Genomic DNA, 13258 nt, shown 5'->3' on the forward strand with positions numbered 1-13258 from the left:
AATTATAAGTATGTAATCTTATTTATCCGCGCATGGCGGGATAACGACAGTCGTTATAACACGGGTGTTTTGTTCCATACACCTCGTGCCCGCTTACAAGTTACAACGTATGTATCTTATTTATCCGCGCATGGCGGGGTAACGACAGTCGTTATAACACGAGTGTTCTGTTTCATACACCTCGTACCCGCTTACAAGTTACCACGTATGTAACTTATTTATCCTCGCATGACGTGGCAACGACAGTTGTTATAACACGGGTGTTCTGTTCCATACACATCGTGTCTGCTTACAAGTTACCACGTATGTAACTTATTTATCCTCGCATGGCGTGGCAACGACAGTTGTTATAACACGGGTGTTCTGTTCCATACACATCGTGTCTGCTTACAAGTTACCACGTATGTAACTTATTTATCCTCGCATGGCGTGGCAACAACAGTTGTTATAACACGGGTGTTCTGTTCCATACACATCGTGTCTGCTTACAAGTTACCACGTATGTAACTTATTTATCCTCGCATGGCGTGGCAACAACAGTTGTTATAACACGGGTGTTTAGTTCCATACACATCGTGTCTGCTTACAAGTTACCACGTATTATTATATGTAAACCATCAAACTTACTTATGATAATTCTCCACGATCTCAATGAGAACTTTTAACTTTGGAGGTTTCGTTTCAAAATCTCTTCGAATGAACGGCTTCAGGATTCTGGAAAAGTGCATAAAAATTAAACTGCAAAAAAATAAAATAAAATAAATAGAAACAAAGTTGTTGTGGCGTGACATAATATAACATTTTTCATATTTTTTGTATTTTAGAAAAAATATAGCTTTTTACATGGAGTAACAATTTTGAAATGCTGTTTAATTATAACATTAAAAAAGCTTGGTAAAAGTAAGATACACTGTTGTAATACAATACATATACGTAGCTTTGTGTCCGGAACATACAAGCGTATCTGTGGGATCACTAACTAACACTGAACAACAAATCTTCTTTGTTTTGTTGTGTACAAATTATGAAAAGTAAGATAAATTGGTGTAATGAGCTACATATGAGACCGCAAACATTTGGCATAAAAGACACTGGCAAAGATTATGTTTAGCAAATTTAACTAAAGATTCCATATCCAAACTAGCTTGGTAGAAGGTAATATACATAACTTTTTTATACAGAAAGTAACAATTTTGCTTTTGATTTCAAGAAAGTTAGATAAAATAGTGTGATGAGCTACATACGACCACCAACCTTTGTGTGTAAGGACTGACTATCAGTTGTTGTTCGGATGTTAGCTCGTTCGATCCAACCAGCTTCTGTTTGAAAGTCCGTCGAGATTCATCCGCACCGTATAGCTTGGGGTCGGATGACTGGAATATACAATATAGAATTTGTAACTATTTTAATGTATAGTGGCACAGTGTGTGCAGCCCAATTTTAGTCCAAAAAATATAGATCAATTTTAGTTCAAAATAGGATTGGGGAAATACAACATAGATTTTGCAACTATTTTTAAAGTGCTCATTTTTGGGTCAGAAAATAAGGTTTTAAAACTGGGCAAGACAATTAATAGTAATTGCTGAGTTAGGGAAATTACAGAAAAAAATGTTAAAAAATAATCTTAAAAAATTCAAGGCACATAACTAGTTACATTCAAATATGAAAGTAAAGTTTTATCTGTTAGCAACAACTGAAGAGAATAAATAAGTTTTATTCTATTTTATTTTATTTGGATGAGGTCCTTGGGGACCTGGGATTTAGACCAGAGTTGGCCCATTACCCCAACATTTCTATTGTATATGGGTGAGATCCTACAGTGTGGCACGTCATGGGACTTAGGATTTAGACCAGAGTTAGCCCATTACCCCAACATTGTATATGCACATTATATTCTATATGGGTGAGGTCTTACAGTGAAGACACCATGGGACCTGAGATTTAGACCAGAGTTGGCCATTACCCCAACACCCTTGTAAGTCCGAAAGTGACGTGTTCGCGATAGTGAATTCCTTTATTTATGTTCTGACTCAAGCGGCCTGGCTAAGTCTCGAGAATAAACAAGTTACATCCAACCATGAATATAAACCCACCAAGAATCGATCCAACACCCGGTGCTCCCCACGTTGAACCACCGGGTTATATTTGGGACCATCTGATGTTGGTATGATGAGGTTTTGTTCCCTACTTAACAACCTACGTACTGTGTCATCAAAGTTGAAAACAGAGAGTCCAAGTTGACGTTTCTTCTGTGGAGTATATGTGCAATGTAAGGAGTGGCGGGGGTGGCATTTCAACACAACTTTTAAGAGTATTTGAATTTTTGCGCTGTTGAGTTTCATCAGCCTGATGAAGACAGCGAGTATATGACGCTGAAACATCCATATGCAAATAAATGGCAGAAGAGTTTCTTACATTCATTTGAAAAGTGTAATATATAACAGAAACACTTATATAACAGCTACCTGCTTAGTTTATCAATAACAGTTCACCTACCTTAGGAGTCTTAATAATAAACTTTTTTCTAAATGCTGGTTTTGAAATAATTTCCAAAAAATCAAACTAGATTTATATCAGACTTATAATATTTTTACAGCAACAGCAAACATATATATAAATATGTATAACAAACCACCTGTCTAAGCAACAACTTTCTCCTCAACCTCCTCCCATCAACATCATCTTCAACTTTAGAGTGATGGAGAAGTTTCTTCACAAGTTTTCGCTCCTCGTATAAATTCATCATTCGGATCCTAAGGTTAATATTAAGGTTTTGTAATAAAAGGCCAAGGTAAAATAATAATAAAATAAAATAAAAGGCGGTTTGCTAAAACTTAAATGAATAAAACCTGCATGTAACTTATTTATCCTTGCATGTTAAGGTACCAACAGTCATTATAATACGGGTGTTCTGTTTCATACACCTTGTACTCGCTTATAAGTTACCACGTATGTGACTTTGTGAAAAATTGATTAGGTGCCACCCATAAGGGTAGTAGAAACAAGCCTTGGACCCGGATCCTTTAGTCTCGACCAGAGGAATTCCACAAATGTTCATTTAAGGAAAACAAACTGTTTGTTAATTTACCAAACATTGAACATATTTTGACTTTGGGACCAAGTTTCATGTTAGTTAACTAAACAGTGAACATACTTTGGTTTATCATCTTCCTCAGCTGCGACAATGGGTTTGGTTTCTCTTTTCTCCGGAAGGAACATCGACTTTGTGACATTTGGTTTGATTGAAGGGGGGACGGATGCCACCGAGCTGGAGGTGTCTTCCATCGCTTCTGGGGGGTTGGAACAAATATTGGTAAACTAGAAGTAACACTGTATGGCCAGCATGTTAGACGTTTATAACTTTAGGATTTTTATAAATTAAATTTCACGCTGTGGCTGAGCATCTGTCAAGCCTGTATCATGGCATAATTGTTGGGTATTTCATTTTCTACAAATTAATTTTGCCGACAAATGTCAACTTTGTGTCAGGCCTTTGTTCCAGCAGACTATGCCCTTATAACTTTATGCAATCACTGGGTGCTCGCCCTGTTGGGTAACAAGCCAAACCCATCCATCTATATATAACATAACCCACCAGTCCTATGCCCATCACCCCCCACTCCCCCCTCCCCACCACGTTGGTGCAGAATATCCTCGGTGTCCGATTCATCACTGATAGCATTGAGGGGGAGGGTGGGGTCGATCTTCGCTTCTTTTGTGTGTTGGGTCTTGAAGTCCTTTAAAGATGGTAATTACAGAACAGAATATTTTTACTTTTGTAATTTTCTTTATAGTTCAGGTTATTTTTTTATTTTCATATTTTTTTCAATTTTTATGTGGTTCTTGATACTACCGAGCCTAAACCCCAGGCTACCCACATTGTAGGACCTCACCCATATAGAATAGAATGTGCATATACAATGCTAAATAGTGGACCAACTCTGGCATAAATCTCAGGCCCCCTGACGTGCACATACAGCATAGAATGCACAAACTGTAGGGCAAGATACTAATTGTAAAACTCTGATGCAAGTAATGTTAACTCACATTAACCAATACAAGACAATAATCCCAACTTACCAAGGATGAAATAGAACTTGAAGGCGAGGAAGGCCGAGGTGAATCTTGCGCAATATTTGACACGTTGGACACGTTTGACACGGGTGAGTCTATGGGACTTTTCTCTTCACTTAAGTTCGCTTCTTGCTGGTGTTGGGAAAAAAATTTATGTATATATATATAAATATACTGCAAATCATAACATATGTATTTACTCTTTGATTAAAAAATACAGATCACAGTAACAAAAAAACAGTCGCCATTACCACTTATTGGTTGTTCCAGCTCATTATACGATATTCAAGTTAGATATATCCTTTGTAACTCATAAGGGCCGGGGAGTTTTATAAACCAAAATTTGGGTCCCCCCCCGGGGGTTTTTGCCCCGTCATGCGAGGATAAATAAGTTACATACATGATAACTTGTAAGCAGGCACAAGGTGTATGAAACAGAACACCCGTGTTATAACAACTGTTGTTGCCCCGCCATGCGAGGATAAAAAGGTCTCTTTTATTCAATAACTCATTGGATGCATCTCTTAAACTTATGCAACAAGCATTTTCTACTTACAGCCTCAATATAAGTTACCCCCGACCACACCACAGAATACTTACAATCAACGCAGCTTTCTTTAACCTTGCATTCCGAGCGTGAACCATGTGCGATCTTCTACGTGAACCGGATCGCCCCGATCCAAACGGGAGGCGACGTGGCTTGTATTCTGGTGGGTGGGTGTAAGTTGTTTATTCTCCATGATAGGGCAACAAGTTACTACGTATGTAACATCGACAGTCTTTATAACACGGGTGTTCTGTTTCATACACCTCTGCTTGCGCATAAATACAATATGGAATAATTGAATTAAAAAATAAATAAAAAAAAATTAGCATCAAAACGACAGTCATTAAAATACGCTACGGGCCTATTGGTCAAATAAAAAGTCTAAATGCTAAACCAACAATATAAAAAAAAATCGGAGACTTACATTTATAAGTATAGCCTAATGACCCTTCCATAAACAATAATAAAAAACATATATTTTTATAACTTTTTAATAAACAACAAAACAACAGCTTACTTGGTGTGTTAATGATCACGGCACCAGGAACATACTCAGGGGCTTGTGTCGGGTCGACCAATCTCCACCAACCAGAGTCCTTGAATATGCCGTGCCCACTCTGGAACCTGATGGGGTTGCCAGCTGAAAGCACACTGCCCACTGTACATGTCCATTGGTTTGTCTTCTTTTTGCTGCGGGTGGATTGAATACAAGTTAATATATGGGCTTACAGTGTGGGAAAGAATGTGCAATTGTAGAAAAATAAATGTGCTACGAAAATGTAACACACGAAAATCAAGTCCAACTAATTGTTTATATGGGGGGGGTATTATGCATTCCCTGTTACAATTCCATAGCACTAGATCCTGAATACGTACAATTGTGAAAGTGCAATAACAAACATTACAAAGCACTAAATTGTACCAAAGACATTTGTAAGTGACACAACATTTTTCCGAACATTCGACACAATAAACATGTGTTGTCCATGTTTTTTCCGATAAAGTCATCCGGTAAAAAACGTTGAACCATATTTGTTGCAAGAATGCGGTAAAATTGGGATCTGTACTTTCTAAATGTGTTTACCAAACTAAATATCCTTACCTTTCCCCAAAGAATGAATCCCAGTGTTTATCAATAAAAAGACAAATGTCTTCTTTCCACTTAAAGAATCCCTGTTTCCCCATGCTTGTTTGGGCAAGGTTGTATAAAGATAATGACACAACTTGGATCCTGGAGGGAAGAATGGTAAAGTTATTGAAAAGAATCAAGCGCTACGAAAATGTAGATGACAAAAATTTAGTTCAATTGTATAAAAATATATATATTTTGCCCAAATGACATTGTCAGTCTCTGCAAAAAATGCAAAAAAAATAAAACTTAGTTAAAATGGAATTGTATTACTTTAACTCAGTTTGCAATAAATAACTACTTAGTGTCTGCAATATAGATTAAATTCTAAGCAATTGAGGGGCAGATGTAGCTAAAATAAGCATTCGTGACTAGGAATAAAAGTATTAAAGTAATTGAATTTACCACGTCACTTTCATCCTGGTGTAAGTTTCTTTTCCGCCGTTGCATGAGGAACACATGAACGTAAAATAATTATCGCCCAACACTGAGTTTGGGGGGCCAGAATGTAGGCAATCTGGGGTAAAGTAAAAGTTGGATGAAGAATTTGCTGAAAGCATATCTTTGAACGGATTTAACTTGTTAAAAAACCTTGCGTGGCCGGAAAAACGTGAGTTGTTATAATACACGGGTGTTGTGTTACATACAGCTTGTGCCCGCTTATGAGTTACCACGTGTGTAACTTTGTGGGGAATGTTTTTTGGGTGGCTCACAATTTAGACAAACTATTGGTAATCACTGGGTTGGAGTAATTGTCCCTTTAGTTACCCCCCTATGTAATAAACATAAACTTAATATTTATATATATATATATATTCTTTTAAAATATATGGTATAGCATACAATAACGATTTACAACATTAGCAGATACATACTTGAATGGACCCAACTTTTACATCCATCGCAATGAAACGCAAGAATTCCATCTTTAGCACATTCGCAATATGCGCATTTCGATAAATTCTTGTCTTTTTCGGCCGAATCTTCAGTGGAAGTGACGTCAACGTCCACCTGTTCAACTTCTGACATCTTACATACAGCAGTCGGCTACTATAGGATATTATCTGCCTATTATAATTGCATTTGTGTTTTTATTATGTCGTTAATTTAAGAAATGTCACTTTAAATTTTGCGCCAGTGGGCGCCATGTTTATTTACTATTTTTGTGGAGAGAAGAGATTTCAACAAAACACACATTTGCGTACGCGTTTTGTATTTTTCGAACAAAAAATAGCGATTAAGGCGTGAAACTGAACTGTATTTCTTCGTTTATTTTTAGGTAAAATTTCAAGTTTACATCACGCGAAAGTAAAACACCGAACGTAACGGTTTAAACACAGCGCATGCTAAGCCAAAATTCGACTCCCATAAAAACGAATTCCACCAATCAAAGGTACGAAAACACCCAAGACGAGTTTAATGGTTACCTGTCCCTGCAAAAGACGTAGTGGTACTTAGGGCATCTTATTTCAGACACTACAACATTACCGTGTTGCGTATAGTGAGGCCCTAGCCAAAACGAAAAGCGAATAATACAAAGGTCTCTTTAGCAGTTAACATGCGAAGTTGTCATTCCGTTTCTTTCTGGTAAACTTGCCCGTGTCCTCACGACTTCCATAGACGGTTGTTAATTGTTTAAAACACGATCAGGATATTTGGGTATACTTTCTACACGGAGTTTATGCAGATGACACTCTCACGTGCTTAACAGGAACGCTGGAATTTTATATTTTGACGACAAACCGAACACGTCGGTGAAACAAATGGCAGGAAACGCAGTGGTTGAAACAAAGGCGCCAAACCTGGGGTGGCAGGGTAGGCAGGCCAACCCTAAAGTGTTTTGCATTAATCAGTAAACGTTACAATTATTAAGTCAATTTTGTTTCACAAGATTGTGTTTCTAACTATCCCTGCCTTCCCTGTGTTTATAAAGTTTGGCGTCTATGATTGGAAACATGAGAAAACTTGAACCAAATGGATCTCATCTAATAATAACACGAATATCATGGGGATAATCATCGCACAGTGTGACAGCATACGGCCCAACGTCATGGTCATCGTCCGTATATTCTACTTCGAATTCCGACTTGCCAACTTTGTTTGGTAGAAGGCGTAAGATCTTACCGTTGTACCAACGACTGCTACCTTTGGGAGTTTGCCATCGGTGTAGAATGCGTGTACCACTGCGGGAAAATAGCTGTTTAATATAAGCATTGGCAACAAATAACATCTGTTTTAACCCACACTTTTTTTCCAATTACATCTTAATTTGTTTCAAGAAGTACAACTGGTGAGTTTATTGTATGTTGGTTTTATTTAATACTTTTATTAAAGTAGTTTTTCTGCGGTAATGGGCCAAGTCTGGCCTAAATCCCTGGTCCTCACGGACCTCACCCATACAGAATAGAAAGTAGTTTTTACCCGCAGTGGGTTTTAACAACTGTTGTTTTGTTGCTAATTCCCCTCTCTTCGTTGTTTTTATTAATTTGATCTTCGCTATCTTATTCGAAGATATTATAAGTTGTTAACAACACAAGCATATCAACAGTTATTAACTTCCTACCGGCGAAATAATCTTTTTCCTCCCGGGGATCGTGGAACGTATTCCTCTTCTTTGCTTTCGGCATCTTCGCGTTTCTTCAGCTCAGTGGCGAAAATAGGGGGAGGGCCAGCATTCTCGTCCACCTCAACAGGGGTGGTTATGGACAACACACCTCCTGGTCGTACTGCAATGAGAAAATAAATATTTAGTTTGTCCTTGCACAAACATAAAACTTGATCCTTCCATGTAAAGTTACTCCAGCACAACAGTCCAAAACTAACTCAAAGATAAAGTAGTGTGTATCCTTTGGCAAAAACTTTAAAAAAAAGATTTTATAAAAAAATTTTTTAAAAAACAACCACTCACAAAGCTACATACGTGGTAACTTGTAAGCGGGCATGAGGTGTTTGAAACAGAACACCCGTGTTATAACAACTGTTGTTGCCCCACCATGCGAGGATAAATAAGTTACATACATGGTAACTTGTAAGCGGGCATGAGGTGTATGAAACAGAACACTGCTGTTGTAACAACAAACAAGGTACATTTAAGTTAGAATATTAAACTTTTTAAGTATCTAGTTATCATAGCACATACAACATACCAGTAAGTGAGACTCCCTGTGCGTGACAAACACTCTTATGATGTCGATTGAAATCGCTTTCGTCGGTAAATACGAGAAAACAGGTCGGACATTTTGTCTTTATAACTTCACCTGCAGTGGAAAACGGAATATAATTTACAAAAGAATCTGCAAAACATTGAATTTCTTATCAGGAGCGTTTTAACTAAATGATGAAAGTGTAATATTTGCTCATGAATGTCTTTAATACTTCATCTGTGGGTGAACTTACAATTAATAAACAAAATCTCTTAAAATCATTGTCTGGTACAGTGGTTGAATGGGTTCGAGGCTCGACACTGCTGCTATTTTGGGTATTTATCCTTAGACACCTATGTATAAGCTGTTATCCTTAAATAAAGTCAATTGAAACAAGTTACCTTACCTTCTGAATTGTCAGCTTTGCTTGCAGTGGAAGGTGGGTGGGCCACACTTTGCTGTTTATCCGTCTGTTTGAACAAAATAAAACAAATTTAAATAATATATGTATTAAAAAACAAACATTTAAAAAAATAATACTTAAACATATGATGTCACCCCTGTTTAATAAGTTGGGCTGACACCCTAGACACCCTTAACGTTCTTCCTGGGTTAAATCCTGTGGCATGCCTCACTATAGGTGTGACATGCCTCACTATAGGATTCATATAGAATATACATCATTGTATTTCCCACCTCATCTGAAACATCCGATTCACAAGACACTGTGTATTTCTCTGCCATTTTCTTGATGTGAACACGAGGTACTTTAAGAACCGGTTGTTCGTCGGATTCCTGAGGAATGTGAAGTTATCTAATGAGATTTTGACGGTATTCCAATGGTATTATAACAAAACACACAAAATTATAACAAGCATTTATAGTTTAGCTTCTTAATGTATGAAACAGAACACTGGTGTTATAACGACTGTCTTGCCCCGTCATGGCAGGATAAATATTACTCTTCAAAAAATTCCAAATAATAAAATAATACTTCTAGCTATTGTGGTAATTTTTTAAAATGAAACAAAAAGGATGGGATTCATGAAACACTCACACTGGCAGCAGTCTCAATAGGAGGTGGTGAGAGTTTCCGCTTCAAATTCCTTTTCTGGTATTTTACGACTGGAGTTCTTTTCTTTGCTAAGTTCGTTTCTGTAGCAATTTCTTCATCTTTAGCAGAAAGTGGTTTCGGGTCTTCAGGTTGATTCGGAAGCTTTATGACTTTGTTTTTTACTTCTATAGTTTGTGTTTTCCTAACAGGTCGGTTCAGGATATTGTTAACTTTCTTTATGGGTGGCACAGGGGTTTTGGGCTGCGGTATTTCAACAGGTTTCTTTTCTGCAGTATCTGCTTCTGTTGGGTGTAATGAAGTTATAACATGGATTAATGTGGCTGTTAGTGTGGTGGAGAAATGTGAATACTTATCTTCGCATGTCGTGCAACGACATTCTTATAACACATGATTGTGTTCTGTTTCATACACCTCGTGTCGCTTACAAGTTACCATGTATGTAACTTATATATCCTCGCATGGAGGGACAACAACAGTCTTTATGACACAGGTGTTCTGTATCAAAAACTTTGTGCCCGCTTCGAAGTGAATATATATAGGATAATTTTTTTCAAATAAATTTATTCGTTGATAAATATGAAACATAACCCACCAGTCGTAGAAGATCCATCGTACGATGAAATGACTTCAGCATCGTAGAATAAACCATCGGAATATTTAACAGCAACCTAGATAAGAATGTATTTATTAAACTTATATATATTCCTAATATAGAAACAAGTGTAGATCTCCTCTAGTGTGAATCTCACACAAGACACTGTTCTATTCTATATGGGTGAGGTGTCACAGCGTGCACGCCATGGGTCCTGGGATTAGGCCACAGTTGACCCATCACTCCAACTGGAGACTCTGAATCACATATTTACGACAGTCTTAACATTGGCAGATTACTTATGTAGTAAAATGCACTTTTTAAGTCAGCAGAAGACTTGTTTTAAATTGCAAAATACAGCAAAATTAGAACACTGTATAATACCATGTTTATCCAATAGAGCGTTACCTTAGTACCAGGTTTGACCCTCCATGACTTGATTGGTTCATCATCAGCGTAAGTTACGTTACGCATGCTGTCGACCCACTGTTTCACTCCATCTTCAAACATTACCAGCATACCTGGTGTATAACTATGGTTGAGGGTTGGGTTATGTGCATATATGAGTTTCTATACACAGGTGGGCAACAATGATGCATTTATATATTCCCACGTGGCGGGGCAACAACAGTCCTTATAAAAACACTGGTGTTCTGTTTCATACACCTCATGCCAGCTTACGAGTTACCATGTATGCAACTTTGTGGGTGATTGTTTTTCTGTATAATGGTTGCAGTAACAAGCTATCAATTCATATCCTCTAACAGTAAGCTCTGTAACCCCATTGGGCCGCAGCAGTGTTTAAGACAGGCAATTACAGATAGTTAACCAAGATTAGTTTTACTTTTTACCTTTCCTTGTGAATCTTCTTTCTTTTGACTTAACGAGTTGATCAACCTTCTTAGGAAGAATGGCACCACCGGTTTTGATGAGGGGTTTGCTTACTGTCACAACTTTGGTGGTTGGTCTGTGGAAACGTGTGGGTTGGGGTGTGGTATATAATGCGTTACCGAAGTCATAAATAATGACTCATAATATTAGGGGTGGCTGGGTGATAGGACACCTGTGAGCTGTGAACCTAAAGTTTATCACAAAGAATTGTTGTTGTTGCTATCCCATGTCCTATCTTTCCCATGCTATCCCATGTCTTATCTTTCCCATGCTATCCCATGTCTTATCTTTCCCATGCTATCCCATGTCCTATCTTTCCCATGCTATCCCATGTCCTATCTTTCCCATGCTATCCCATGTCTTATCTTTCCCATGCTATCCCATGTCTTATCTTTCCCATGCTATCCCATGTCTTATCTTTCCCATGCTATCCCATGTCCTATCTTTCCCATGCTATCCCATGTTCTATCTTTCCCATGCTATCCCATGTCCTATCTTTCCCATGCTATCCCTATCTTTCCCATGCTATCATATCCCATGCTTTGTAAGCTATTCCTACTCCGTGTCATGTTTATCAGTCTGCAAGAGGTGTGACACAGTTACTTGCGCAGCGTTAGACACATGATTCCCAAATTTTGAAACAGGAGTTTTATAAAGTTTACAAATTTGGGGATGTTTTGTCTTATTAATTAAATTTATTGTGGTAATGAGCCAACTAGACTAAAACCTATGGCGTGCCACACTGCAGGACCTTAACCACAAATAAAGCCAATAAAGAATAAATTGTATAAACAAATTTAAGTACGTGTTAAGTTATTTAAAAAGAAAAAAAAAGGTTCTTACATTTCTTGTTTATTAACTGCAGTTGTTGGAATGGTTGTTACTGTTGGTTTGAAACTCGAAGGGGAGCTTGTTTTCGCTAAGTTTGGTTTTAAAACTTGAACAATCTCGGATTTGTTCATTGGTTTCTGCAGCTTCCATTTATAGACTTGGTTTGCATCTGGTTTCACAACTTTGATGGTGGAGCTTGTGGTGCTAAGGGTAGCTGTGGATATTGTGACTTTGGGTAGAACTGTTTTACCATCTTGGTTCATAGGTGATCGCTTGCGAACGATTAGTTTAAACGGTCGACCCGATTCTGATGACGTTGGAATTGGTAGAACCACGGGTGTAGTCGGTTTCAGCACCGTTGGCGTGACTGGCGTACACTTAACGCTAACTGTTGATATCTTAGTTGAAGCTGGAATAACTTTGTTGCCAGGTTTGTCTATTCTTATAGGCTTAGGGTAAACTAAAGGTTTATGAGCAGGTTTCTTGTTGTCAAGGGGGCTTGTATACACCATGCTTGGGCTTGAATCATCCTCAACTGATGTCACTAATGATTTAGAAAGCGGGACCGAGAAAGTTGACTTTGTTCGTATTTCCTTCATTTCACCATCAGGTAGAAAAGCCTTCATTGTTTTTCTGACGCTGAACTGGTCTTGTTTTGAAGCCACAATGAATTTGAATGGTTTCCCTGTGCTTGTAGTGCTGGTGACATTCTTAGTGATACTTGATGTATTGGTGTCCAGGGGTATTGTCTTTAATGCATTGGATACTGTGGGGGTGGGCTTGTTCTATAAAATAAACAAATATATGTCAACAATTAATAGAGTAGGAGTAAGATGGAAAACACTTTTAGCACATAATGTAAAAAATATCTTAATCGTGTTTTAAACAAATAACGCCGGACTATGGGAGTCGTGAAGATACGGTTTTATAATTCTTTGAGTGTTCTTTGTTTACTATTAAACAGGACGAGAAAATA

At 37.7% G+C, this 13258-nt stretch overlaps 2 protein-coding genes across 4 annotated transcripts in view; both read right to left on the reverse strand.

Moving 5' to 3' along the window:
• Nucleotides 1-6889, reverse strand: part of LOC100186869 (cysteine-rich protein 2-binding protein) — a 17642-nt gene extending 10753 nt beyond the window's left edge. Inside the window, exons 1-12 of one of the 3 annotated variants that reach the window (XR_003396102.1) lie at nucleotides 6626-6865; nucleotides 6156-6267; nucleotides 5724-5852; nucleotides 5139-5311; nucleotides 4675-4781; nucleotides 4081-4206; nucleotides 3596-3737; nucleotides 3155-3290; nucleotides 2636-2753; nucleotides 2094-2249; nucleotides 1255-1373; nucleotides 628-714 (exon numbers count right to left, since the gene is read on the reverse strand). Coding sequence is in view for 2 of the 3 variants with exons in the window: in XM_002121880.4 (XP_002121916.1) it covers nucleotides 628-714; nucleotides 1255-1373; nucleotides 2094-2249; nucleotides 2636-2753; nucleotides 3155-3290; nucleotides 3596-3737; nucleotides 4081-4206; nucleotides 4675-4781; nucleotides 5139-5311; nucleotides 5724-5852; nucleotides 6156-6267; nucleotides 6626-6779 (1559 nt within the window). In the remaining variant the exon portion in view is untranslated. Of the gene's footprint in view, nucleotides 1-627; nucleotides 715-1254; nucleotides 1374-2093; nucleotides 2250-2635; nucleotides 2754-3154; nucleotides 3291-3595; nucleotides 3738-4080; nucleotides 4207-4674; nucleotides 4782-5138; nucleotides 5312-5723; nucleotides 5853-6155; nucleotides 6268-6625 lie in introns of all 3 variants that reach the window. The other 2 variants (XM_002121880.4, XM_018813007.2) reach the window with 2 other exon arrangements.
• Nucleotides 6890-7451: 562 nt separating this feature from the next.
• LOC778867 (proteoglycan 4) overlaps nucleotides 7452-13258 on the reverse strand; it is a gene marked incomplete in the record, with an annotated part of 8841 nt that continues 3034 nt past the window's right edge. Inside the window, 10 exon segments of the mRNA XM_018813005.2 lie at nucleotides 7452-7933; nucleotides 8314-8476; nucleotides 8897-9007; nucleotides 9300-9363; nucleotides 9590-9688; nucleotides 9951-10249; nucleotides 10561-10636; nucleotides 10969-11081; nucleotides 11412-11527; nucleotides 12295-13067. Of these exon segments, the coding sequence (XP_018668550.1) occupies nucleotides 7732-7933; nucleotides 8314-8476; nucleotides 8897-9007; nucleotides 9300-9363; nucleotides 9590-9688; nucleotides 9951-10249; nucleotides 10561-10636; nucleotides 10969-11081; nucleotides 11412-11527; nucleotides 12295-13067 (2016 nt within the window).

The sequence above is a fragment of the Ciona intestinalis genome, chromosome 8, assembly GCF_000224145.3.
Source record: "Ciona intestinalis chromosome 8, KH, whole genome shotgun sequence".
Taxonomy (NCBI): Eukaryota; Metazoa; Chordata; class Ascidiacea; order Phlebobranchia; family Cionidae; genus Ciona; species Ciona intestinalis.